At 46.5% G+C, this 23,907-nt stretch overlaps 1 protein-coding gene across 2 annotated transcripts; it reads left to right on the top strand.

The window, feature by feature from the left end:
- The first annotated feature begins 377 nt into the window (after positions 1–377).
- On the top strand, positions 378–23,858 carry SMG9 (SMG9 nonsense mediated mRNA decay factor). 2 transcript variants are annotated; one of them, XM_035120242.2, is made up of 14 exons: positions 378–724; positions 4,075–4,231; positions 4,316–4,390; positions 5,304–5,547; positions 7,896–7,993; positions 8,267–8,379; positions 9,595–9,706; positions 10,316–10,411; positions 10,832–10,917; positions 17,502–17,608; positions 19,014–19,121; positions 19,376–19,501; positions 21,095–21,239; positions 23,534–23,858. In XM_035120242.2, exons 2-14 carry the CDS (start codon positions 4,088–4,090, stop codon positions 23,610–23,612), a joined length of 1,533 nt encoding a protein of 510 aa, XP_034976133.1. In that variant the 5' UTR covers positions 378–724; positions 4,075–4,087; the 3' UTR covers positions 23,613–23,858. The 2 variants fall into 2 exon arrangements, with proteins under 2 accessions (XP_034976133.1, XP_034976134.1); XM_035120243.2 differs by lacking the exon at positions 378–724 and having other exon boundaries at positions 4,217–4,231; positions 5,287–5,547.
- Positions 23,859–23,907: the final 49 nt, after the last annotated feature.

The raw sequence follows: 23,907 nt of genomic DNA, 5'->3' as shown, positions 1-23,907 counted from the left end.
AAACGAGCTTATTGCACTGAATGCTGTACAGTATTGAATTAGCCAGCCAGGGTTTTTATTTTATTTTTTTGCTACACATTTCTACTTCTTTTTATGATCTTACAGTATTTATTAACACCACCAAAATACTCCCCCCATGGCAAGTTCTAGTTAATAGCTGGGGGAAAGTTTTGTGTTGTAATCATCATCATTATCATTATTATTCTGCTCCAACCATTACACGCCACTACCATTCCCAGATGGGAAGCCCCGCCTACCCCGTTCGCCCTGCCTGGCCTTTAGCCTCGCTCTGGTTTCACGCCCCGCCCCCGGAATGAGATCCACTACGAGTGGTCTGTCGGCTTCCGACGCATGCGTACAAATGAAACTACTTCGGCAACGCTGCCTAGGCAAACGAAAGGCTCCGAAAGCAGCGCTGCAATGCACACACTTGCCGCAGACTGAGCATGCGTCAATCCAAAGCCAACGGCGCTCACCCGTCCCCGGAGCGAGAAATGACGCCCAGCGCATGCGCGTTGGTTCAAGCAACGGTGGCCGACGAGGTTCGCACTCCTGCTACCTTCCGTGATGCGCTGATTCGCAGGACCGCATTCTAACCGGCATTCAACGAGGTGTTATCGCCGCCTAAGGCTACCTCCTCCGCCTAAGGCTGCCTCAAGGGACGCTCGGAAGGTCTCTTTCCTGCGTAAGCGGGGCTGCTGGCTTTTACCGCCCCGCCGCTCAGGTATTTCTCTGGGACGGAGAGTGGGTAGTTTCGGGCTTTGCGCTAGTATCCATTCGTTGAACGTTAAAATGAGTTTGCGGTATCCATCCGCTGGTTGCTGGCTCTTATTTTCCTCTATATACAGTACAGTATATCCCTCCGCTGTATACAGTACTGTATTAGTGATGTTAAAAACTGAATTATATGCGTGGATCCTTCCGCCAATTAATATAGTCCCTTTGCTTGCCCCCCCCCCACTCCCCACCAGAACAACAACCTATGGTTAGACCTTGCCTAGAAGCTATGACTTCAGACCTGGAACTTTCCCTGTAAATGGAGGTGGTTAAATTAGTAAGTCGTGAGACACTCTGCACATGCTCAGAAGCATTATCATTTGCATGTGTCTCCCATGCTCCATTTCCACTCTTATTTACGTATTTATTTTTAAGCAAGGCATGTTTACTTTGCTCTTTGTCCCCACAAGCTTCTTTTATTTGCATGGAAACTTTAAGCGGACTAAATCCGTTCCTCTTCCTCCAGGTCCGCTCCTCTTCCTCATCTCCATCTTGCTCTTTGCAGCTGCCTGTTGAGGTGCTTAATGCACAGCTATAATGAGCACCGCAGGGTTGATTTCTCACATTTGAAACGAGATCTGGGAAAGCTGCCATACACTAGCTGTGTTCAGACATTGCAAAAATAAAAAGCAACAACAACCATGGTTTACTGTGACAATAACAAGCCTCCCCTCCCCTCAGGCTGGTATAACCCTTGTTTATCTCCCAGCGTAGACATAAGGAAGCTTATGCTTCATGTTTTGATCATCCACATCATGCCATGTTGTCCACATTAAGCTCAGCGATGGTGTGTTTGAAACAAAGTCACTTCACACTGCGGCTTAGGGAGGTAGCTTGAGTTTCAGCAAACCATAGTGACCTCTACTTAAGGTTACCAGATTTTTTTCAGTGGATCCAACTTCAGTAGGAATGATAGGATTTTGTATGGGGACTGATTTGTAAATCCGGGGACTGTCCCCAGGAAACTGGGACATCTGGTAACCTTACTCTACATATTTTAGGCTGCAACTGTCTTCATACCCAGTGCTCATGGGAGTTGTAGTCCAGAACATCTGGAGGGCATCAGGTTGGGAAGGATTAAACATAGTTTGGACGTAATGCTGAAGCCAAAACTGGTTACCGTAATCAAAACTAGAAGCAAAAACTCCGGATCTTTTTGTGGCTATCCCTGGGAGGGAAGCTAGGTTTATTCCAGCCATGCTTACTTATGGCTTAGCTTTATTGTGCTATCTGGATGCAGCCATTGAGTCAGATGGGTGTTTAATCTAGGCCAGTAACCTTAAAGTAATTTGCTGATCCAGGTCACACTTTTGATCCCAAGCTGCAACACAGTGGTAGGTTCAACACTCCCTTCCTTTGCACCTAGTCACTTTAAAGTGCGAGCAGGGCCCTTATATTTTTAATAGTTGCATGGAAGAGGGAATTTTGATAGGTACAGAGGAGAAAATGTTGCGCCTACCGGAATGTATACAGCACAGCTCTTTAAAGATTGAGGAACATTTTCAAACATTTATATACCGATCTTCAGCAAAGCTTCCAGTGGTTTGGAAAACCAAAGAAAAATTCTGAAATCAAAAATTCCCATTCCCATTCCCACCCACCCCCACCACCCTCTGTATATATATAAGGGTCTGACACTTCTGTTTCAAGTGTATCTGAAGAAGTGTGCATGCACACGAAAGCTCATACCAAAATAAAAAACTTAGTTGGTCTTTAAGGTGCTACTGAAGGAATTTTTTTATTTTTCTTCCTGATTGTTAGTCAGAATCATCTTTCTCGAATTCATCGGTTCAGGTCCTAGCCTTACAAAAAACAAAACACCACCTTTAAAAATCAACAACAGTGTGCAACTCACTCAGTGAGTGAAGGCAAATGATCCAGCTCAGCGCTGAGTGGCAGCTGTTGTTCTTAAGTCCTCAGGTAGGGTCTTTCCTAGTCCTGCCTCCATGTTTGGTTAGCTCTGACATTGGTGGAACCTGAGGGTGCTCTGCATACTATTGCTGAGCTGTGAGCCCACCTTGGAGCAGGTTTCAGGGCCTGAGGCCTAAATTCCTGTATCTCAACAGTTATGGATTATGCCTTGGGAAAGGGATGGATGGGTCAGTGGTTGAAACTCGGTCGACTGGATTTTCAGAGACAATGGAAGAATATTCTATTCCAAGTTGTACTTCTGTTCTTCTGGTTTTCATGGCCGATAGTTTACAGCAGAAAAAGCAATTTCCACCCTGTTGGTTTTTGGAGTATTCTTAATAACCAATGTGTGTGTGGGCTTTGCACATGCTGCTTCTCAACATTCAGTCACACCCAAGCGTGACCAAGAAACAACCCAGTGGAGGGTTGTTCAGGTACGGTGGTTGTTGTTTAGTCATTTAGTCGTGTCCGACTCTTCGTGACCCCATGGACCAGAGCACGCCAGGCACTCCTGTCTTCCACTGCCTCCCGCAGTTTGATCAGACTCATGTTGGTAGCTTCAAGAACACCGTCCAACCATCTTGTCCTCTGTCGTCCCCTTCTCCTTGTGCCCTCAATCTTTCCCAACATCAGGGTCTTTTCCAGGGAGTCTTCTCTTCTCATGAGGTGGCCAAAGTATTGGAACCTCAGCTTCAGGATCTGTCCTTCCAGTGAGTACTCAGGATTGATTTCCTTCAGAATGGAGAGGTTTGATCTTCTTGCAGTCCATGGGACTCTCAAGAGTCTCCTCCAGCACTATAATTCAAAAGCATCAATTCTTCGGTGATCAGCCTTCTTTATGGTCCAGCTCTCACTTTCATACATCACTACTGGGAAAACCATAGCTTTAACTATACGGACCTTTGTCGGCAAGGTGATGTCTCTGCTTTTTAAGATGTTGTCTAGGTTTGTCATTGCTTTTCTCCCAAGAAGCAGGCTTCTTTTAATTTTGTGACTGCTGTCACCGTCTGCAGTGATCATGGAACCCAAGAGGTACGGTAGGTATAGTAAAATCCAACCCTCAAAGGCTTCCCAGTATAGCCCTTGATCTCGAAAAGGACACCTTCTTCCATACACAGCCACGTTCTCCCAAGCTGAGACCCCAGGCAAAGGACTCGTCACAATGTAAATAGCAAGAGAGGCCTTGGCAGAGCCCTTTTCCTTTGTTATATTCCTCTGCTCTTTGTTGCATCTTTCTGACCCTTCCCCAAAACCTGCTGGTTGAGTGTCTCTTAGCATCCTTGTGGAAACAGGTGACAGTTGCTGTTTATGTACTCAGACTAAAGTTTGTTTCTCAGATATTACTATTATTTATTCAGCTTCTTAACTTGTTTTTCCTCCTCCCAGGTCCTGCTTCCACATGTCCGAGTCGGGGCACAGCCAGCCTGGGCTGTACGAGCGCCGTCGCCGCTGGAACCGTGACAAGGAGCTGGGTCACCAGAGCCTGTCTGGGCCGGGTCGGGATCGTGACTACGTCCCCTGGGATCGTGAGCGAGACCGGCGGGTAAATTCCACGCTTTGGCTGCGGTGGGAATAAGGTGAGGGAACGATGTGGGGCCCCAAGTTGACCCTGTTCTACTCCTTGTAGGACCCAGTGGATGAGCCGGTGGGAACCGTGATGCAGAAGACACCCATCATCCTGGCCAAGCCACCTGCAGAAAGGGTAGGTTGGGAGACATAGTGCCACCACACTGTAGCCTGATAGGCCTTAGTTCCCAGCTCAATCCCATGGTTGCCCTCCAAGGAGGCCAGTAAGAGCTCCTGTGGCTGCTCTGGCTTGCTCCTGAGCAACAGGCTTGCCATCCAAAGCTTACCTGAAGTTATTGACGCTGTCGGTCATCGACAGTTGATATATAATAAATAGAAAGCTTAGAGGTTAGCAGCTAGGGCAGGGCTATTGTTGAGCTTATAATTTATTTATTTTTCATTTATTTATTTTGTATACTGCCCTTCAGCCGAAGATCACAGGGCGGTGGGTGGGTAGGTGGGGGGCATTGTTGCTGTTGTTTTTTGTATCTTTATTTTAGATTTTGTGATGTGGAATTAGTTTTGTGTTTCTTAATGTTTTATTTGTTGTTTACTTTTGTTTGTTGCAGTTATTTATTTTCCCCATGTTGTCAGTAGCCTTGAGCATGGTGCGAACTGTGCAGAGGTGGGGTGCATATAAAATTATGTACTCTCATCCGCTTCCTCAAGAGGAATATTATATCGACTTCTTAGCTGCTAATTCTTTCTTTCCTTACCTCTCTGTTTCAAAAGGGATTGGGGGCGGAGGAGAGAGAGAGAGAGAGATTCCCTCTTCATTTCATTTCATCTTCTCTGCGTGAATTCCCTTTTGGAAGTTACATAGGGTGAGGTGGAGGAACAAGGAATCTGGAGCATAGACACCCACAAGAGAAGGGACTCCTCTTTACCACCCTGGCTGTTTTAGGTAGCACAGAGGTGGGGGGAGTCATGTGTCCAGCTGTGGGAAGGAGGCAGTGTTGCGTTTGAGCCAATGAGGCTGTGCTCCCGTTTCTGGCTGAGAGAGATGTTGGATTTCGGCCTCTGTGTCCTCAGCCTCTGTGTCCTCACAGTCCAAGGGGACCCCAACCCCCACTCCTGCTCCAGCGCCTGCCGCCACCCCTGCCATAGAGAAGCCGATTGTGCTGATGAAGTCGCGGGAGGAAGGCAAAGGTCCCGCGGGGGCAACGGAGACATCCGCTCAGCCCCCCGCTGCTGTCGCCAAGGTGGAGAAGGAGGGCCAGCGCCCCACACAGCCGGTCTACCAGATCCAGAATCGGGGCATGGGCTCAACCGCACCCAGCAGCGTCATGGACCGTAAGTCACGAGAGATGGCAACTTCCAGAGGTGTAGCCTTGTTGGCCTGTTCCGGAAAAAATCAATGTAGAGACTTTGGGTGCTGCAGAGGCCAGCTGTGATTAGGAGAGAAGGGACATGGAGGAAGTACCGTATTAGGTCCTGATGCATTGTCTACACACTGCATCAACTACAGTGGTACCTTGGTTTAAGAACAGCTTAGTTTATGAACAACTTGGATTAAGAACGCTGCAAACCCGGAAGTAGGCGTTTTGGTTTGTGAACTTTGCCCTGGAAGAAGAACATGTTGCGCTTCCTGTTGAGTGTGTTCCATTTGTAAATTCAGTCCCCCGCTGCTATGGGAAAGCGCGCCTTGGTTTAAGAATGCTTTGGTTTAAGAACGGACTTCTGGAATGGATTAAGTTCGTAATCCAAGGTACCACTGTAAAATTAACTAGTCCAAGGCCCTGATTTGTAATGAAACTCCCATGAGAGACAGAGTGCTAAGAAGCACCCCTGCCAGTCAGGTATGCAAAGCATCTCAAGAATGTCTGCTTTCACTTCTCAGTGTAAGCTTCTAGTCGTGTGTGTCACCGGACCTCATAAAGTGTGCTTTGGTGAATTGGGCCAACATAACTGAATACAGTGGTTCTCAAACTTAATCCGTTCTGGAAGTCTGTTCCAAAACCAATGCGTTCCAAAACAGAAGTGCACTTTCCCATAGAAAGTAATGCAAAACAGATTAATCCATTCCAGACTTTTAAAAACAACCCCTAAAACAGCAATTTAACATGAATTTTACTATCTAACGAGATCATTGATTCATAAAATGAAAGCAACAATCAATGTACTGTACTATAAAACAAATAAGACAGTATTGTAGAAGATAAAAATTAAAATTATTTTTTTTTCTTCTTACCTGCACTGATGATAGCCATTGTTTGGATGGGAAGTCACACAATCAATCAGTCAGTAGCTGAACTGGGTTCCACACAGTCACAAAAACAAATGAACCAAAAAAGCCTCAAAAACAAAAATGCAAAATAAATAGTGAAAACAAAAGTGCCCAACTTAATCCATTCCTGAAGTCTGTTTGACTTCCAAAACGTTTGAAAACCAAGGTACAGCTTCAGATTGGTGCAGGTTGCCCTGGGAACAATAGCCAACAGCTGCATTGGATGTTCGGCTTCCAAAAAACGTTTGGAAACCGGAACACTTACTTCTGGGTTTTTGGCATTTGAGTACCAAGGCGTTAGAGACCTAAGGTACCACTATATATCCAGCACTTTGTGTGGCCATCCAAAATAAAGGCACTGGCATTAACCCAAGAGGGCGACAATGCAATCCTATCCACATCTGTTCAAAACTACTAAGTCCTATTGAGTTCATTGGGGGTTAATCTCAGGTAAGCGTGTAAAGGATTGTGTCCTGAGTTAAGATGCCTGGATAAAGCCCTTACACAAAAATGGACTGACACTCTGGAATCACCAGCAGCTCAGAAAGTTGCCCCATTTCTGACTTGGTGCCCATTCCATTTGCTTTGCTGTAGGGTGGTGGTGGGGCTCTGGGCAAGGTGTTCCCTTGTCTACCAAGTCACTGTTGCCCATTTGCCCAGAGGAGTTGCCACTTGTTGTTGCTTGCGTACTCGAAAGGGGGCGACTGAGCAAGCAGTGATAGGAGGAGGAAGAGCTGCAGGATCGGGAAACTTCGGAGGGTGGCAGCAGGCACTGTGGGTGCACAGTTATGTCTGTCCCTGGTACTGACCCTGTATTTACCGGGCAAAGGGAGGTCCGACCTCTGTGAAGTGCTGTTAAATGGGCAGTCCCACGCATTGTTCTAGGTGCCAATGGAGAAATATTGCATGTATCCTCCCTTGGGTGGATGTGCTGTGCCTTCACTTTTAATGTGGCGGTGGGGTGGTGCCTAGGTGTAAAAAGTTTGGGGAGCACTGTGCTAGTCCCTGTGACTGTGGGGGTGGGGAATGACTTGCAGTTGTGTGGGAATGTCTGGCGAAAGTTCAAACAAGAAGTAGGGCAGAGCAGAACTTGGGAAAGTCGGACTCGCCTTATGAAATGCCATTGCTGTTCCTAGAAAGAGCTGCAATATTTAATGGGGAGCAAATGGGACTTATGAAAGCTGTTAATGATCACTGCCCATATTTTGTTTATGGTTTATTGGAATGACTTCACTGGAATGCGTTGTTTTGTTCCGTTAGGCCTTTTTCACTTTTTTTGTAAGCTGTTTGGCAACCTTTTTTTTCAATGTTTGCATTAAACGACTAATCAGTTAAATAAATAATGACGCACTTAACCTTTATGTGGGACTTATCACCTGGCCCCTGTTGACCTCAGACCCTCTTGCCATTCCAGCTGTGGTTGGCCAGGCCAAGCTGTTAGCCCCGGAGAAGATGAAGCACAGCATCAAGCTGGTGGACGACCAGATGAACTGGTGTGACAGCGCCATTGAGGTACTGTGAAAGTCCAGGGGTTTCCTACTGGTCATCTCTCATCTGCACCCCTTCCTCTTCCTGCAGCTTTTCTGCGCTCCCCTGGTAATCCCACTTTCTAATTCCTCAGCACTTGTTCTGTGATCAAGCATGCCTGCATTGGGGATGGGTTCTTTCCCTGTGAGAAACGGTGGTAACAATACCTAGATCACCCTGCTCTTTAAAACTCCTGTGATTTCTGTCCTAGCTGGTTACATTTTACAAGTGTTTTTTCCACCCTCTGTCCCACATTAGTATCTCCTGGACCAAACAGATGTGCTGGTGGTTGGAGTGCTGGGGCTGCAGGGCACAGGAAAATCCATGGTAATGTCACTGCTGTCTGCCAACCAGCCTGAAGAGGATCAAAGGTAATTTGGGGGCTTGGCTCAGGGGAACCGTAACTACAACTGCAGAATCAGGCTGTTTAATGGAAAGGGTTGGATGATGAAGTTGAGAGAATGAATTCCATAGAATAAGGAAAGCAGTTGGGGAGACTTCCTCTGTTGGGCGATCCTCTTAGCTGTTTAGGGGGTGGGGTTGCCTGAAGATGCAGGGCAATGCATCTTGGGCGTGCTGCAAATAAAGCTTTGAAGATTATTGCCTTGTGATTTTGATTGGCTGGAGGCATTACTTGAGGCTGATGTAGCGGTACTAGAAGCCTTAAACCAAATAACTGACTGGTTCAAGTCAATATGTAACATTCATCCTCCACCTCCTCTTAATGGTTCCCCCCATCTCCTCTGCCCTTAAGCCTCCTTCATCTGTTTCTCATTTGTGTACTTAGAATCTTTCCTTCAACCACTTTGCCTCTGAGATTTCTGCCCCTTAGATTCTCTACATCCCAGAATCTCTTTCCAGCCCTAAGCTTGCCTTGTTGCCATCGTCATCAGTTTATTGTCTTCTACACAATCATCTCAACGTGATATACAGTCATGACAGTAAAAACAGTTAAAACACAGCCTCATGAATCTGTTTCTGTCCCCAGTAACTAAGTATGGTAAAGGTAAAGGGACCCCTGACCATTAGGTCCAGTCGCGGACGACGGGTTGTGGCGCTCATCTCACTCTATAGGCCGAGGGAGCCAACGTTTTTCCACAGACAGATCATGTGGCCAGCATGACTAAGCAGCTTCTGGTGAACCAGAGCAGTGCGCAGAAACGCCATTTACCTGTCCACTGGAGCGGTACCTATTTAACTACTTGCACTTTTACGTGCTTTCAAACTGCTAGGTTGGCAGAAGCAGAGACCGAGCAATGGGAGCTAACCCCGTCATGGGGATTCGAACAGTCGACCTGATCGGCAAGCCCTAGCTAGGCTCTGTGGTTTAGACCACAGCACCACCCGTGTCCCGAAGTAAGATTATAATCCCTGCTAAACTGACAGCTTTTCTTTCCCTCACACTGACATGTGTGGCTGCAGACGTTTTCTCATCTTTTTTTCTTTAAGCACTAGGAATGATTGAACATTGCATGCCTTCGCACTAGCTGAGCCAGTCAGTGATCAGTCTTCACTGCCACAAGCGCAATTCAAAATAGATTTATAAACTCTGCTCTTTCCTGCCAATCCGTTCTCCTCTCTTCCAGGACCTATGTGTTCCGTACTCAGAGCCAGGAGATCAAGGAGCGTGGGGGCAACCAGACCAGTGGTATCGACTTCTTCATCACTCAGGAGCGTATCATCTTCCTTGACACTCAGGTCTCTACTTTGGTTATCTTTCTGCAATTGCTTCCGACTTTTTTTGGAGGATTCTCCATGCAGCTTCCAGTAGACCCTGGATGGGTTTAAATGCCAGGCCTCCACTGCCTTGCCACAAACACCATTGGTGAAATATCTATTTGTTTTTGTTGTGAGATTGAAGCTTATTTGATCAAGGCAGCTGATCTTTAAGGCAGTTTATAACGCTTCTCTTCCACACGAAATCTGTTCCCAGAGTGTGGGAGAGCAGGACAGAGCAGCTAGTCCAGTCTTGAGAGCAGAAAGTGATCCACTGGGTTTGTTAGATGGCGTTCAAGAAAGGAGAGGTTGGAGCTATGTGAGTACCAAATTTGTTGAGCATCTAGGTGAGTGAAGAAAGACAAAACAAATAAGAATATACATTGGTCACGTTCTCAATTCACAGGATATAATGTTTCATCCATGAGTTGTTGAGAACGTGGTAGCATCGTTCAGTAGGAAAACCCAGTGGCCTAGGAAAGGACTAGCTTTAGCTAAGAAATGAGGACTGACAACAGGGTAGCCTTAGGTTAAAAATCAGGGTGAACAAGCCCTCCAAAGGCTTTTTCCTTTCTCTCTCCTTCTCTGTAGCCCATTCTCAGTCCCTCCATTCTAGATCACTTGATCAACAATGACCGCAAGCTGCCTCCGGAGTATAATCTGCCTCATACTTACGTTGAGATGCAGGTAGGGACCATTTGTATGTGTCGGGTAATGGTGGCGGATGTGGATGTAGGGAATAAGCTGCAGAGTCTTCACCTCTGGCAGATGATGGGGGTGAACCTCCCTATAGAGGCAGGTGGCTCCCTGTCCCATTTGTCCTCACAATAATGCAAAGGCATAAGTGAAAACAAAGCTGGAGAAACGGGGAATTCCTGCCCTTTTCAAGCCAGCTTCCTGGCTCAGTTCTGTTATCTTCTGTAATCCTTAGAATATAACTCGCCCTCAACTCTTTTTTTCACTGGCCTTGTCCCTTCAATAAACTCATCTGACCCCATATAATGCCAAAGGGTGTTTCCCACCAAAAGTGCATCTGATTTTGAATACCTTGTACCCTGAGGTCCCAAGCCCTGACCCGTCTCCTACTCACACCTGCTTTCCTTCCAGTCCCTCCAGATTGCTGCTTTCCTCTTCACTGTCTGTCATGTGGTCATCGTGGTACAAGACTGGTTTACTGATCTGAGCCTGTACAGGTGAGACATTTGGTCACACAGCTGTAGGAAACAAAAGAGTCAAACCAAAGGCCCTAGACCAGGCTTCCTCAAACTCTGCCCTCCAGATGTTTTGAGACTACAATTCCCATCATCCCTGACTACTGGTCCTGCTAGCTAGGGATCATGGGAGTTGTAGGCCAAAAACACATGGAGGGCCATGTTTGAGGAAGCCTGCCCTAGTGCCTCAGGGTCAGAAGTTAATGTGACGGGTATAGGGCTCCGTTGAGTTGTTTATGACTCAATTAGGAGCCTCTGATTATCGCCCGGCGCGCTTCCTCTGCGCTTCTCTGCTTCCGTAGAACCGGGCTGGCAGTAAAACACACACACACAGCAGAGTTCTTTTTCTCACACAGCGAAAGCTTGTATAGCCGTTGGATAAAAAGCCTCTTAAGAACACACAGAGTCCAAGGTGTTCTAATAACTACTTAAGTTTATTCTAGAGAGAAAAATAACAAACAACCTGGTGAGAGCGCAGACATCTTGCGACCGTCTCCCAGGCAGAAACGAAACCAACTGCAACATACAGAAACACTTCTGGTACATTCTGTAACATGATCTTCCTCAGTGGTCAGGTGCTACAGTACACAGTTAACTCTTTAGTTACTTGTTACTCATCACACCCCCTCTCACCTGAACACTGGGGATAGCGGGTATCCAAACTTACCCCAAAACCAACCCTTCACAGAATTCCCCATGCCGTTGGAAACTCAAGGGTTTTGTGAACCCATCTGCTAGGTTCTCTTGACTTGGACAATACCTCAACTTCACCAAGCCTACCTGTATGCTCTGACATACGTTTCGGAAGCGGATATCTAAGTGTTTGGTTCTGGCTTTGAACTGTCCAGACTCCGCCAGTCTCAAAGATGGTTGATTGTCGCCCCAAACAGTGATGGGCTGGCTACAATCACCCCAGATTTCCTGGACCAAACATCTGTAGTACTCCAATTCAGTGCATGTCGCAGACAACGCACAGAATTCGGCTTCCGTGCAAGACATTGCTATTAGGCTTTGCCTGCGCGACCGCCAACCAATCAGGGCATTTCCAAACTTGACTACCAAACCAGTCACTGACTTCCTGTCCTCCTGATTGGCCCAATCAGCATCTGCAAAACAAGTGAGTTGTGGCTCACCTTGCGCTGACATCTCCAAACAATACTCTTTGGTCTCCTGCAAATACCTAAGCACTCTCTTAATGCCATTCCAAGCATGCACGCTAGGTTTCGATGCTTCTCTACTGAGCAAATTGACTGCAAAAGCAATATCTGGTCTGCTCCATTGTGACAAATACAACAGACTCCCTAGCGCTGACTGAAACACTTCAGGACTCTCAAACGCTACTTTGTCCTTCACTTGTGACTCTTTCACAAAGTTTGTCTCCATGGGTGTTCTGACCCCTTTACAATCAGACATTCTGAACTTCTCAAGCAAATGTTCAATCTTGCCTTTCTGACTGAGCAAGAAACTTCCATCCTCAGTTCTGTCTATCTGCACACCTAGATAAACATTCACTGCACCTAGATTCTTGAGTTTGAACCTCTTGCCTAGCTCTTTTGCAAACTTCTGCACTTGCATCTGGCTCTTTGCTAAGCAGATCAAGTCATCAACATAGACAAGCAACAGTTCCTGCTGTTCTCCTTCACCTCTGAGATACAGACAACTGTCAGCTAGACTCTTCCTGAAACCTAGGCTCTTCAAAACAGAATCAAGACATGAATTCCAATTTTTAGCGGATTGCTTCAGACCGTAGATCGACTTGTGCAGCTTCCACACCTGACCTGGCACGTCACTCTCAAACCCTGGAGGAGGCAACATGTACAACTCCTCCTGGAGGTCAGAGTTCAAATAAGCGGTGTCCACATCAAAGTGGTTGACCACTAGGCCTCTCTGCGCTGCAGTCGCTAAAAGCATCCTGAAAGATTCCGCTCTCGAAGTCGGACTAAAGACATCTGTGTAGTGGATTCCTTTCTTCTGAGTAAAACCTCTAGCCACTAATCTAGCCTTGTACTGAGGCTCTCCAGTCACTGTGGGTTTCAGCCTGTAGACCCACCTACAACTGACTGCTTTCTTACCTTCTGGCAACTGTGTTAGGCTATACACACCAAGAGATTGCATGGATTTCAACTCTTTCTCCATTGCAACTTTCCACTTACTAGCTTCCTCCACTGACAACTGTTGCACCTCTTCAAAGCTTTCAGGCTCACACACTGCTAGGTTCGCCCATACACTGACAGCTGAAAACCTTTCAGGTGGTTTACCTTTCGTGGTGCGTTTTGAACGCCTTGGTCCCACATCTTCCCCCTCTAAATCCGAACTGCTTGTCTCTGACTGTGGCTCTCTCGGACTAGCAGCACTGTCAAGAGACCTACTACGCTTTGCAGCCCCCTCTGGGCTTGCTTTGGGTGAAGTGGGTGACCTACCACGTTTGCTGTACTTCCCAGGCTTGACCTGGGGTGAAGTCGGTGCGCTTCTGACTACTTGCTTCACTTCCCTAGGAGCTACACCACTTGGACCAGCTACCTGACCTGGATCTGGTCCTGCAGCACCTGGAACTCCAGCATCAGCTACCTGAGTTTCCTCTTCCTGGTCAAAACCTGAAGACCAGTCAAGAAGAACTTCGGGGTTAGCATGAATGCGTCTCCAGCCCTCTTGTTCACAGAACGTAGCACTCCTGCTAATGTGAACCCGGGTTTGGTCCCCCTCTGCTGGTACAAACCTCCAAGCCTTTGAGTTTGGTTCGTAACCACAGAAGATCATTTTTCTGGATCTTGATCCTCCCTTTCTGCGCTTCTGCTTTGGAATTAGAACCCAAGCCTCACACCCAAAAGTTCTGAAATAGTGCACCTTCGGAACTTTGCCATACAACATGTAGTAGGGTGTGTTGTCCACAACTGAATTAAAAGCGCGGTTTGAACAGTAATTCACAAATTTATAGCATTCCCCCCAAAACTTCTGGGGTAGTCCTGCATCAAACAACGTTGCCTCTACCAGTTCAGACAGCGTTCTAAATTTCCTTTCAGCTAAACCATTCTCCTGTGGACTAAAAGGAGCGGTTTTTCTGTGCCTAATTCCCTTGCTGCGGAAAAACCCTTGTAGTTCTGCACTCAAAAACTCTCCCGCCCTGTCACTCTGAAAACACTGGACAGTGACGGAGAACTGTAGTTCTATCTCGGCTACCCACTCCTGTATCACTCTGGCAGCCTCCCCCTTCTTTTTCAGTGTTATGACCCAGGAAAAATGGCTGAAATCATCCAAAAGACACAAAACATATTTTGAACCACCTAAACTTAACGTTGACATAGGCCCAGAAATATCCAAGTGCACCAACTGAAACGGCTTTGTGCTCTTCCTCTCAGACCTAGGATAAGAGCATCTCTTCGTCTTCGCTTTCGCACATGCGCGGCACTGCAGGTGTTTTTGACATGGCTTGAACCTGCAACCTTTGACAAAATCAGGGGCTTTTTTCACATAAGGAAAAGACATGTGACAATACCTTCTGTGCCAAGCATGAATACAATCCTTATGGATAGCGCCCTCTGTGCCCTTTGGGGTATTGGCACTTTTAGCCTGAGCATCACCAGTGTTACTTCCACCTGCTTGCCCCCTCCCATCTAGGACAAACAGACCATCAGACCCAACAGTAACACTTACCAGCTCAGCCCCATCTCTGGCAATTTTGCAAACACCATTGGCAAAACCTATTTCAAAGCCCTCACGCAATAAGCAAGACACACTTAAAAGACCATTTTCCATGCCTGGTACAACATAAACATCAAGGTTAGTGTCTAAGCATTGCATATAAAAAACACCCTTGCTTTTAATTGTTCCAGAAGAGCCATCAGCAAGATGCAGGCTTTTTTCATCTTCAAGTGGCCTGCAGTTCAGGATCTGTCCTGAAGGCGGTACAAGATGATGGCTGCTGCCTGAGTCGATAATAAAAGCGAAACTGTCCTGTCCTCTGTTTCGAACCGTTGCTAAGGCAGCAGAAAGACGGCTGACAGGCTTATCTGGAGTTTTCCCACGTCCTCTGCCTCGGCGCTGCTGGCTGGTCCCACGACCACGTCCGCTGGGTTGCCTGGCACCTGGCTGAGTGACCTTGGCTGCTTCCGGAGCTGGGCAAAATCTCGCTACGTGCCCAGGCTGCTGGCACCGATAGCAAAGCCTTGTTGCGCACGCACTCACAGTGGATTCCTCAGTGCTTTTTACTGCACCCCCACTGGCTTCTCTGCGCCCACGGCCCCCCTTCTCAGCCGATTCTTTCTGGCGTCTCAGTTCCTCATCCGCCAAACGCCCAGAAACGTAAGCAATCGTGAGTTCAGATTCAGGCATTGACTCAAATGTTAAACACAAATGTTCATAGGCGTTTCCCAAACTAGACAGCAAAATATAAACTTTTTCCTTCTCTTTGAACACAAGCTCATGCCGCTGCAGCTTATGGAATGCATCAATCACATTGGCAATGTGCTCCTTAATGGGTTGCCCTGGTCTCAGTCTCAACTCAAAGAGATGCCTCATAGCATGCAGCTTAGCTCCAGCTGTTTTTCTCTGATGGACCCTTTCCAAACTGTCCCAGGCTTCCTTGGCATTTTCAGCATTTTGCACATAGGGCAGTTGTGTAGCATCGCAGCTCATGGCAATGGCACATAGAGCCTTATTGTCTTTTCTGGTTTCTGCTGCAAACCTCTGTGCTTCAGCTGCTGAATTATCAGCGACAGGGGTTGGAGGATTTAACACACAAGTCCACAAATCCTTTCCTAGCAACCACATTCTGGCCCTTTCTCTCCACTCTGCATAGTTGTCGCCATTCAACCTCTGGAACGGCACGACAAATGACTCCTGTAGCTGCTCCGCCATCTTGTCCACCCCCGGGCTCCGTGTCTGTGTACTCACTCAGAATAGCTCACGTTGCTCCTCCGGGTAGACTGCGGATCCCAGCCTTCTGGTACAGGGTCTTCCTGCTAGCGAGTGCATCTATTGATTGCCGACTGCAAAACAACAGGTTTCTCCCAGCTAGCTCTTTACACCGGCTTTCTCCAAGGCTTTTACAGCTGCAATCACCTTTTATTGCTTTGGTGATTGATTAGGTTCTATGACCCATAACCTGTGACGGGTATAGGGCTCCGTTGAGTTGTTTATGACTCAATTAGGAGCCTCTGATTATCGCCCGGCGCGCTTCCTCTGCGCTTCTCTGCTTCCGTAGAACCGGGCTGGCAGTAAAACACACACACACAGCAGAGTTCTTCTTCTCACACAGCGAAAGCTTGTATAGCCGTTGGATAAAAAGCCTCTTAAGAACACACAGAGTCCAAGGTGTTCTAATAACTACTTAAGTTTATTCTAGAGAGAAAAATAACAAACAACCTGGTGAGAGCGCAGACATCTTGCGACCGTCTCCCAGGCAGAAACGAAACCAACTGCAACATACAGAAACACTTCTGGTACATTCTGTAACATGATCTTCCTCAGTGGTCAGGTGCTACAGTACACAGTTAACTCTTTAGTTACTTGTTACTCATCACAGTTAAGCCCCTTCGTTTTCCTGCTGCCTAAGCAAGAGGGCCGGGCATAATCTTTCCCTTCAAACCTGAACCTGAATTCTACATTTGGGTAGCATGCAACTTGTTCCCAGAAGTGGTGGATTTTGCTACTTCTATAATTCAATACAAATAAAGCATAATTTCTTTTCCACATGGGAGCTACAGAGAGGTGCCAGCTATACAGGACACTGAAGATATGACCCTCTGGGTACTGGGAAATTTACTCAGTCCCTAAGATTTCATTAGGCATTGGATTTGGGTGTCGTTTAACTGGAGATTACTAGACAAAACATAGGACCTCATGTTCTTTATATATGCTGTTACCAGTAAGTTAAGGGAATTGATAGATTTCAGATATGCACTTGGAAGTCCTCATTTTGTTTCCTAAGCTCTGAAGTTGCACGGGTATATTTGAAAATCCAGAGATTTCGAAAGCTAAATTGTAGGGCTGATCTTGAGAAAAATTTGCAGTCTTGAGAATGGATTTTTTTCTTTTGGTGATTCTCCTGTTTGTTGGTACTTAAAATCCTTGAGAAACACCCAGTATTTCCGAAAAGTTGGCATTTTGTGCTATATGTTTTGAAGCAGTCTTGACAAGAGGAAAAAATGTTCGTTTTGTATTGTAAGTTCTGAGTGTACGTCTGATAGTGATGGACTGGTTCGGTTTGGTCCATTTCAGACAGTACAGGGATATCTTTTTCTGTGGGTACTAACTGGCCATCTTAATGTCAACCAGTAGGTGCTAGCCCAGTATCTCTGGATGAAAGAAAAAGAAAAATGCCTCTTTCACCTTCATGCTTCTTTTGCCATCTTTAAAGCTGCCCCAGCTATTTGTGTGCTCAGAATTGGTATCACTTGGTTTCCCTTGCAACAATAAAATTTTGAAAATGGCCAGTAGCAGAAAGATCCTGCAGTATTTCCATTCTCCACTAGAGATGGGACAAGGTCTATTCAGACAATGCGTCATCTTACATATTCATTGCAAAATATTATTCCTAGTCTTCAACCACTGGTGGCTTTTTGTTGCAGGTTCTTGCAGACAGCTGAGATGGTAAAACCCTCCACTCCGTCTCCCAGTCACGAATCCAGCGGCTCCTCTGGCTCGGATGAGGGCACAGAATACTACCCACACATTGGTACAAAACAGCATAAGCACGTCTTTATTGGGCTGGATCAGTGGCCTGTCCCATCCTCACCCCAGTATTCTGTCTCCAAGAGTGATTGCATCTGGCAGGGTCCTACGATGGCCTACAGCTGACACCTGCTCAAAGGGCCTCCCTAAAGAAAGATAAAATTATATCTGGGTACTCCCAACAAGAGCAGCAGCTGGTGGCCAGGCATAGCAGCAGTTCTAATTTTCCACCAGACCCCCCAATTCAGGGCATCGTGGGAATTTAAGCAGCCTCCAGTCATTTGGTGCTGCTTGGATTGCTACCAGACAATGTCCCACAAATAAGGGAGGGAGACCACCAGAGAGCCCTTTTTCCTGGGGCCTCATGACACCTGGAGCTGGCCCTGGGATCTGGAGTGGGCAGTGGGGTGGAAAGCAAAGTGTTGGGAAGCAGCAAGAAAAATGGGGAAACAACATGTTGGGCGTATAAAACACTGTTGGAAGCTTGCGGTAAGGGTGGGGGTGGGTTAAAAAGTTTAATCATGTGATTTCAGGCTGGATTGATTGGAAAAGTCCGACACTGGTATGAAATATGGAATTTGCTGGGATTTCTGGGTAATCTGGGTCCAGGGGAAGGGGGGGAAGAATGAAGTATTAAAATGGAATTTCATTTCTGGTAAAAATTTAAGTTGGGGAATTAATTAGAATATATGTATATAAAAATTGAGTTAATAGATAAAATTGAAAGGAGATAATTAGAGAGGAAATTTTAATTAATTGGAAAGTAATTGGTAATATGTGAAAACTGTTCTATAAGGAATTGGAAATGGGGAACCAATGGGGGGGGGAACCGGGGGAGTCCAAATGTTATGATGATGATACAAGATTATTAGATAATTTTTCTTTTTTCTTTCTCGCTGTGTTTTTGTTTTGTTTTATTTTCTTTTTGTGTTTTTTCTTTCTTTGCTTTTTGTATTTTTGTATGTTTTTCTTATGTGAAAAATGAATAAAGATGAATTTAAAAAAAAGGAAAGCAAAGGATGGTGGGGTGGGTGGTGGTGGAGGCAGAGACCCAAGGGATGGTGAAAACAAGGGGCAAAGCAGAAAGAGGCCACCGATGGCATCTTAGTTGGTGTTTCCCCAGCTCTTCTCTTGAAACACAGCTGAGCTTCCCCAAGCTGCAAGCTGGACCCTAGATTGTGTGTTTGTGCAGCGTCCTGGTAGATGTGGCAAAATAACTCCCACAGTGGTTAACAGCTGCCAATTCAGAAATCTGAAGAGAGAACTCCCCTTCATATGAGCGCCACAATTGGATGAGTTCTGGCTTAGGGTGGGGAGGGCCCTATCTCTTCTTGTTTAGATTGAGCAATGGGGACAGGCACATTTAGGACACCTGTAAATCTTCTCACACTCTCTCTCTCTCTGCCTAGTTTTTCTCCAGAACAAAGCCAAGAGAGAGAACTTCTGCCCCCGGAACCTGAAGCAGATGCACCTGGTTATTGACAAGATTATGATGCACTCTCACCTGAAATATAAGGGTAATGTGCCTCTTTCCAATATTTAAAAGGCCAGATTGTGGAGCTTAAAATACTAGAAGATGAAGCCTGCCGAAGGAGGCAATGTAGAGACTTGGGCTTTCTCATCCCAAATACAACATGTTGCTGACCCAGTGGGCCAGCAGGCAGCACTGACTTCCTGGCTGCCACCTATTAAGCCCCTGAAACCCAGAAAACCGTATTCCGGGGTATATCAAGACAGTTGTCTGCTTAACCGCACTCATTCTTTCCACCAGGCACCCTCTCCATGCTGGAATGCAACATATTTCCTGGCCTTCCTCAAAGTTACCTGGACTCAGAGGTCAACCTGTTCCTACTGCCTTTTATGGACAGCGATTCGGATGATGCTCTGCCCAGGGCAGGTGAGTAGCTGGAGTTGTGTCTCCAGCCCTTTTGCTTGATATTTAAACAGGTAGAAGGGCTGAAGCCCCCACTGCCTTCTCTCTCTGGGCAGTTTCCTCTTCAAACTGGTCCCCAGCATAATTGAATCCACATTTAATATTTAACCCGCCATGTGAGCAGGTAAGGGATGCGTGCTGAGAGACTCAAGCAAGACAGCATGTCGCCTGGAGCAGGGCTGGTGCTCAGCAGCCATTTCTGGAATTTTGATTCATTATGAGTTGGTATTGAATGGCATTGCTTGCTGAACTTGTTTTCTGCTTTATTTATATGCTGCCATGCTTTAGATATGATTACAGTGATTGCAATTGCTGGCGTTTTTTTTATATTGCTACTGCAAGCCACTTCAAGCACAGCATTGTTGTTTAAAAAGGTGGATACAAATACTAAATCAAAACTGAAAAAGAGAAGCAATGCACAGCAATGGTCCTACATCAGCCCTGGAAATCCAGTCACCTGCCTACCCCTTTCTTTTTCATACGAATTAGCTGCAGGTGGCTCCTGGTTGGAAGATGGGGAGGGGTTGGCAACAGGCTTAGCCCTTTCGTGTGCTCAGAATCCTTCCCTTCCAGCGATCTGCCAAGTTACTTCTCTCGAAAAAAGAGCTTACCGATATGCGGTGGTATTCCACTTTTACTCAGAGTAAACCCATTGCAATGGATCATGACTATGTTAGGTCCATTAATTTCAGTGGGTCTACTCTAGGTAACTTGAAACGTGGGTGGCACTGTCGTCTAAACCACAGAGCCTAGGGCTTGCCAATCGGAAGGTCTGTGGTTTGAATCCCCGCGACGGGGTGAGCTCGTGTTGCTCTGTCCCAGCTTCTGCCAACCTAGCAGTTTGAAAGCACGTCAAAGTGCAAGTAGATAAATAGGTACCGCACCAGCTGGAAGGTAAACGGCGTTTCTGTGCGCTGATCTGGTTTCTCCAGAAGCGGTTTAGTCATGCTGGCCACATGACCCAGAAAAACTGCGGACAAACGTTAGCTCCCTCGGCCAGTAAAGCGATTTGAGCACTGCAATCCCAGAGTCGTTCGCGGCTGGACTTAACTGTCAGGGGTCCTTATCTTTACCTTTACTCTGGGTAAAATATAGGCTTTTACTAGAAGAACAGTTGGGGTGGGAAAACTGCAGGAAGGGAAGGCTTTAAGAGCACATTTTTTTCCTGCCTACCCTGTTTAGCCAAAATAGCAGAATTAAGTTGCATTAGTGATTTAGGTTTCCACATGGATTGCATATAGTTCTGCCCTGATATGATGAACTGCAGCAACCGTGGAGCACAAAGCAAAATCCATCCACTGAATTACTCCCCGCTGCTCCATGTAACACTGCAATCTGCATCCCCAGTGTGCTGGGCTGGGTGGGCTGGATTGGGTGAAGGTGTTCATCCATCCAACTTGTGCCAGTGTAGTTTCATCCACTGAAAGCCTCCAAAGAGGGTGATAGTTCCGCCCCTCTTATAACAATCCCTTTTGGAAAAGGGCTGTTTGCATTCTGGTGAAAGCTCCAGATGCGCCAACAGATGGAGTAACCCGCCTGTCTTCCTTTCCTTTGCAGCCCCTGGGAGCGGCCCCCTCTTCTCCCTCCTGCCTGGGTACAAGGGGCACCCCAGTTTCCAGTCTTTGATTGCCAAGCTTCGGAGCCAGATTATGTCTATGTCCCGGCCTCAGCTCTCCCACACCATCCTGACAGAAAAGAACTGGTGAGAGAGAGAAAGAAAGTGTGTGTGTGTGTGATTTTGGTGGTTGAAGTAGCATAGGAGAATAACTTAAGAGGGGGCTTAACTTGGGGGGTTGCAAGGCCCATTGAGCATCTGATCAGCCTCCGTTCTCGTCAGGCAAGTCGCTCTCCATGCTAATCATTTTATGTAATTAAATAACGTTCCAGCTTCCCACACCTGGCAAAGTATGCTTCTGCTTTCAAAAGCTCATGTCACAATAAATCTTCATATTAGTAGCTAGGCTACCTTTTGAGTTTAGTGAGTTATGTGTCATCCTTTCATGTGCTGGCAGGTGCCTGCCTTCCAGGAAGCGTGGCGAATATGGTGCCTTTTGCACCACCCTGCCATGGCTGCTTTCAGACAATGGCTCAGACCCCAGAGCTGAGCGTCCTGTTAATAACTTCCCTCGCCTCAAGGTCGCCCAGCTGAGTCTATTCCATAGGGGAGGAAGGCATATTTTGCATGTCTTTGATGTCTGCACCAAGACAGGTGATACAGACCAGAATCGCATTACCAGCCTTCTGGTCCCCATTCCCTTATCTTAAAACAGTATTTTCTTTCTTAAAACAAACCCATCACGAAACCACAAAACCTTAAGCTTATTGTAAAGCTATAAAAGCTCGAAACAAACCACACTTCTAACAAAGCCATAAACTTAAACATGTTGTAAATTGCTAATTGCTCCCAATTAGCCAGAACAGTTCGATTTCACAGAGATAGCAACCTGTGCATCAGACTCTTTAACTGGCAATCAGGGCCAGATTTAGGTTTGATGAGGCTCTAAGCTACTGAAGGTAATGGGGCCCTTTATATGTCCAGCTGTCCTTTGTCAACAACAAATTGTTGCTGTTTTTGTGTTGAATATATGCTATATGGTAATTTATGGACCTAATAGGTATCTAAAGCCATTTGCACATACCAAAATATGTATTTTATCAAAGTACATCCAGGTTTTTTTCCCTTTAATTTTTTTTGGGGCCCCCAAGGGAGTGGGGCCATAAGCTATACCTTGTTTAGCTTATACAGTGGTACCTCAGGTTAAGAACTTAATTCGTTCTGGAGGTCCGTTCTTAACCTGAAACTGTTCTTAACCTGAGGTACCACTTTAGCTAATGAGCCCTCCCGCTGCTGCCGTGCCGCCGCCGCACGATTTCTGTTCTCATCCTGAAGCAAAGTTCTTAACCCGAGGTACTATTTCTGGGTTAGCGGAGTCTGTAGCCTGAAGCGTCTGTAACCTGAAGCGTCTGTAAGCCGAGGTACCACTGCACGTAAATCCGGCACTGCTGGCAATGCTGAGATACATACTAGACATTTCGTGATGTCTAAAAGTATGTTATTCTGAAGACTTCCACTCAGAACAGAGCAAAAATTGCTGTGTATAAGATGTGCCTCATCCTTTGAAGTGGCTCCATCTTAACCTTTTCATGTGATTTAAGAGGATTTTATACCTAGGGGTGAGAGTCAGGAATGCCTCTACTATAAACGCATTGTGAGTTTCGCCGTTTCGCTCCTGCGAGTGGGCATGCTCTCAGTCTGTTGTGCACTATATAGATCACCCTCAGGAGGTGCAAGAGGTTCATTTGCCCCAGTAAACGGAGTTGCAGGCAGTTGGGTAGTGTTGTGAGCCACCGAAGGCAGTTGGGTAGCGTTGTGAGTCACCCTTATTTATGTAGGAGTGAACAGGCCTGCCCTTCTCCTGTTCTGGTATGCCAGAGAAAGAGCTGCACAATTTCCTCTGCATGCAGGCCCACTGCATAAGTGCAGAATCAGATTTCAACTGTAAAATCTGCCTTTGAAGAAGCACATTTTGTATATTAAAGCAAGTTTCTAGCTCTCCTGCGCACATAAATTTAGAAACAGGATGTGGCTGACAAAAACGTGCAAACCTGAGTTTTGTCTGCGTCGGGCATGGGTTCTCTACCCTGTCTTTCTTTCTTTCTTTCTTTCTTTCTTTCTTTCTTTCTTTCTTTCTTTCTTTCTTTCTTTCTTTCTTTCTTTTTGCATGCCTCGGTTTTCTGGGGGTCTTGTATCTTTCTAGTGTGCTCATTCTCCCTTGTTACTTGCTTCCAAAAAAATTAACACAAACACATGTGTATGTGTGTATATATATATATATCTGTAACTGCCAGTTGAAAGTAGAAATAAATAATATACGTATACAGATTAACTTGCCATAACATTATGGGTATTGTGATGCTATTGTGGAACAGAGCAGATAACTCTGTTTGCCTTTGGGCTGAAGCTGACTGCCATGTTACTTTCCCTCTCCCGGGCAGGTTCCACTATGCAGCTCGCATCTGGGATGGTGTGAAGAAATCCTCTGCTCTCTCCGAGTACAGCCGCCTGCTGGCCTGAGCGTGACATCCTTGCATTGGTAGCTGCCGAACAGCAGCCAGGCTCCCCCCCCCCCGAGCTGGGTGGGCCAGGGCATCTGAGCTGGCATCCAGAGGCGCAAAGCGAGGTGTGTCTCCCAGAGAGGGAGCTGTTGGGGGTGGGCCCTAGCCCTCCTTCGGTGATTCTATGCAAGTTGCAAGGAGCAAAAACGCAGGATTGGTGTGGTGTCCCTACTGGGCCACCGTACTGCCTGCCGCCCAGCATGGGTCTTGCTCCGTTCCTACGTACATGCAAAGACGAGAGAGCTGTGCATGTC

The sequence above is a fragment of the Zootoca vivipara genome, chromosome 6 (assembly GCF_963506605.1).
Source record: "Zootoca vivipara chromosome 6, rZooViv1.1, whole genome shotgun sequence".
NCBI classification, from domain to species: Eukaryota; Metazoa; Chordata; class Lepidosauria; order Squamata; family Lacertidae; genus Zootoca; species Zootoca vivipara.
The sequence above is the reverse complement of the archived record's forward strand: the minus strand, read 5'-3'. Positions and strand labels throughout refer to the sequence as shown.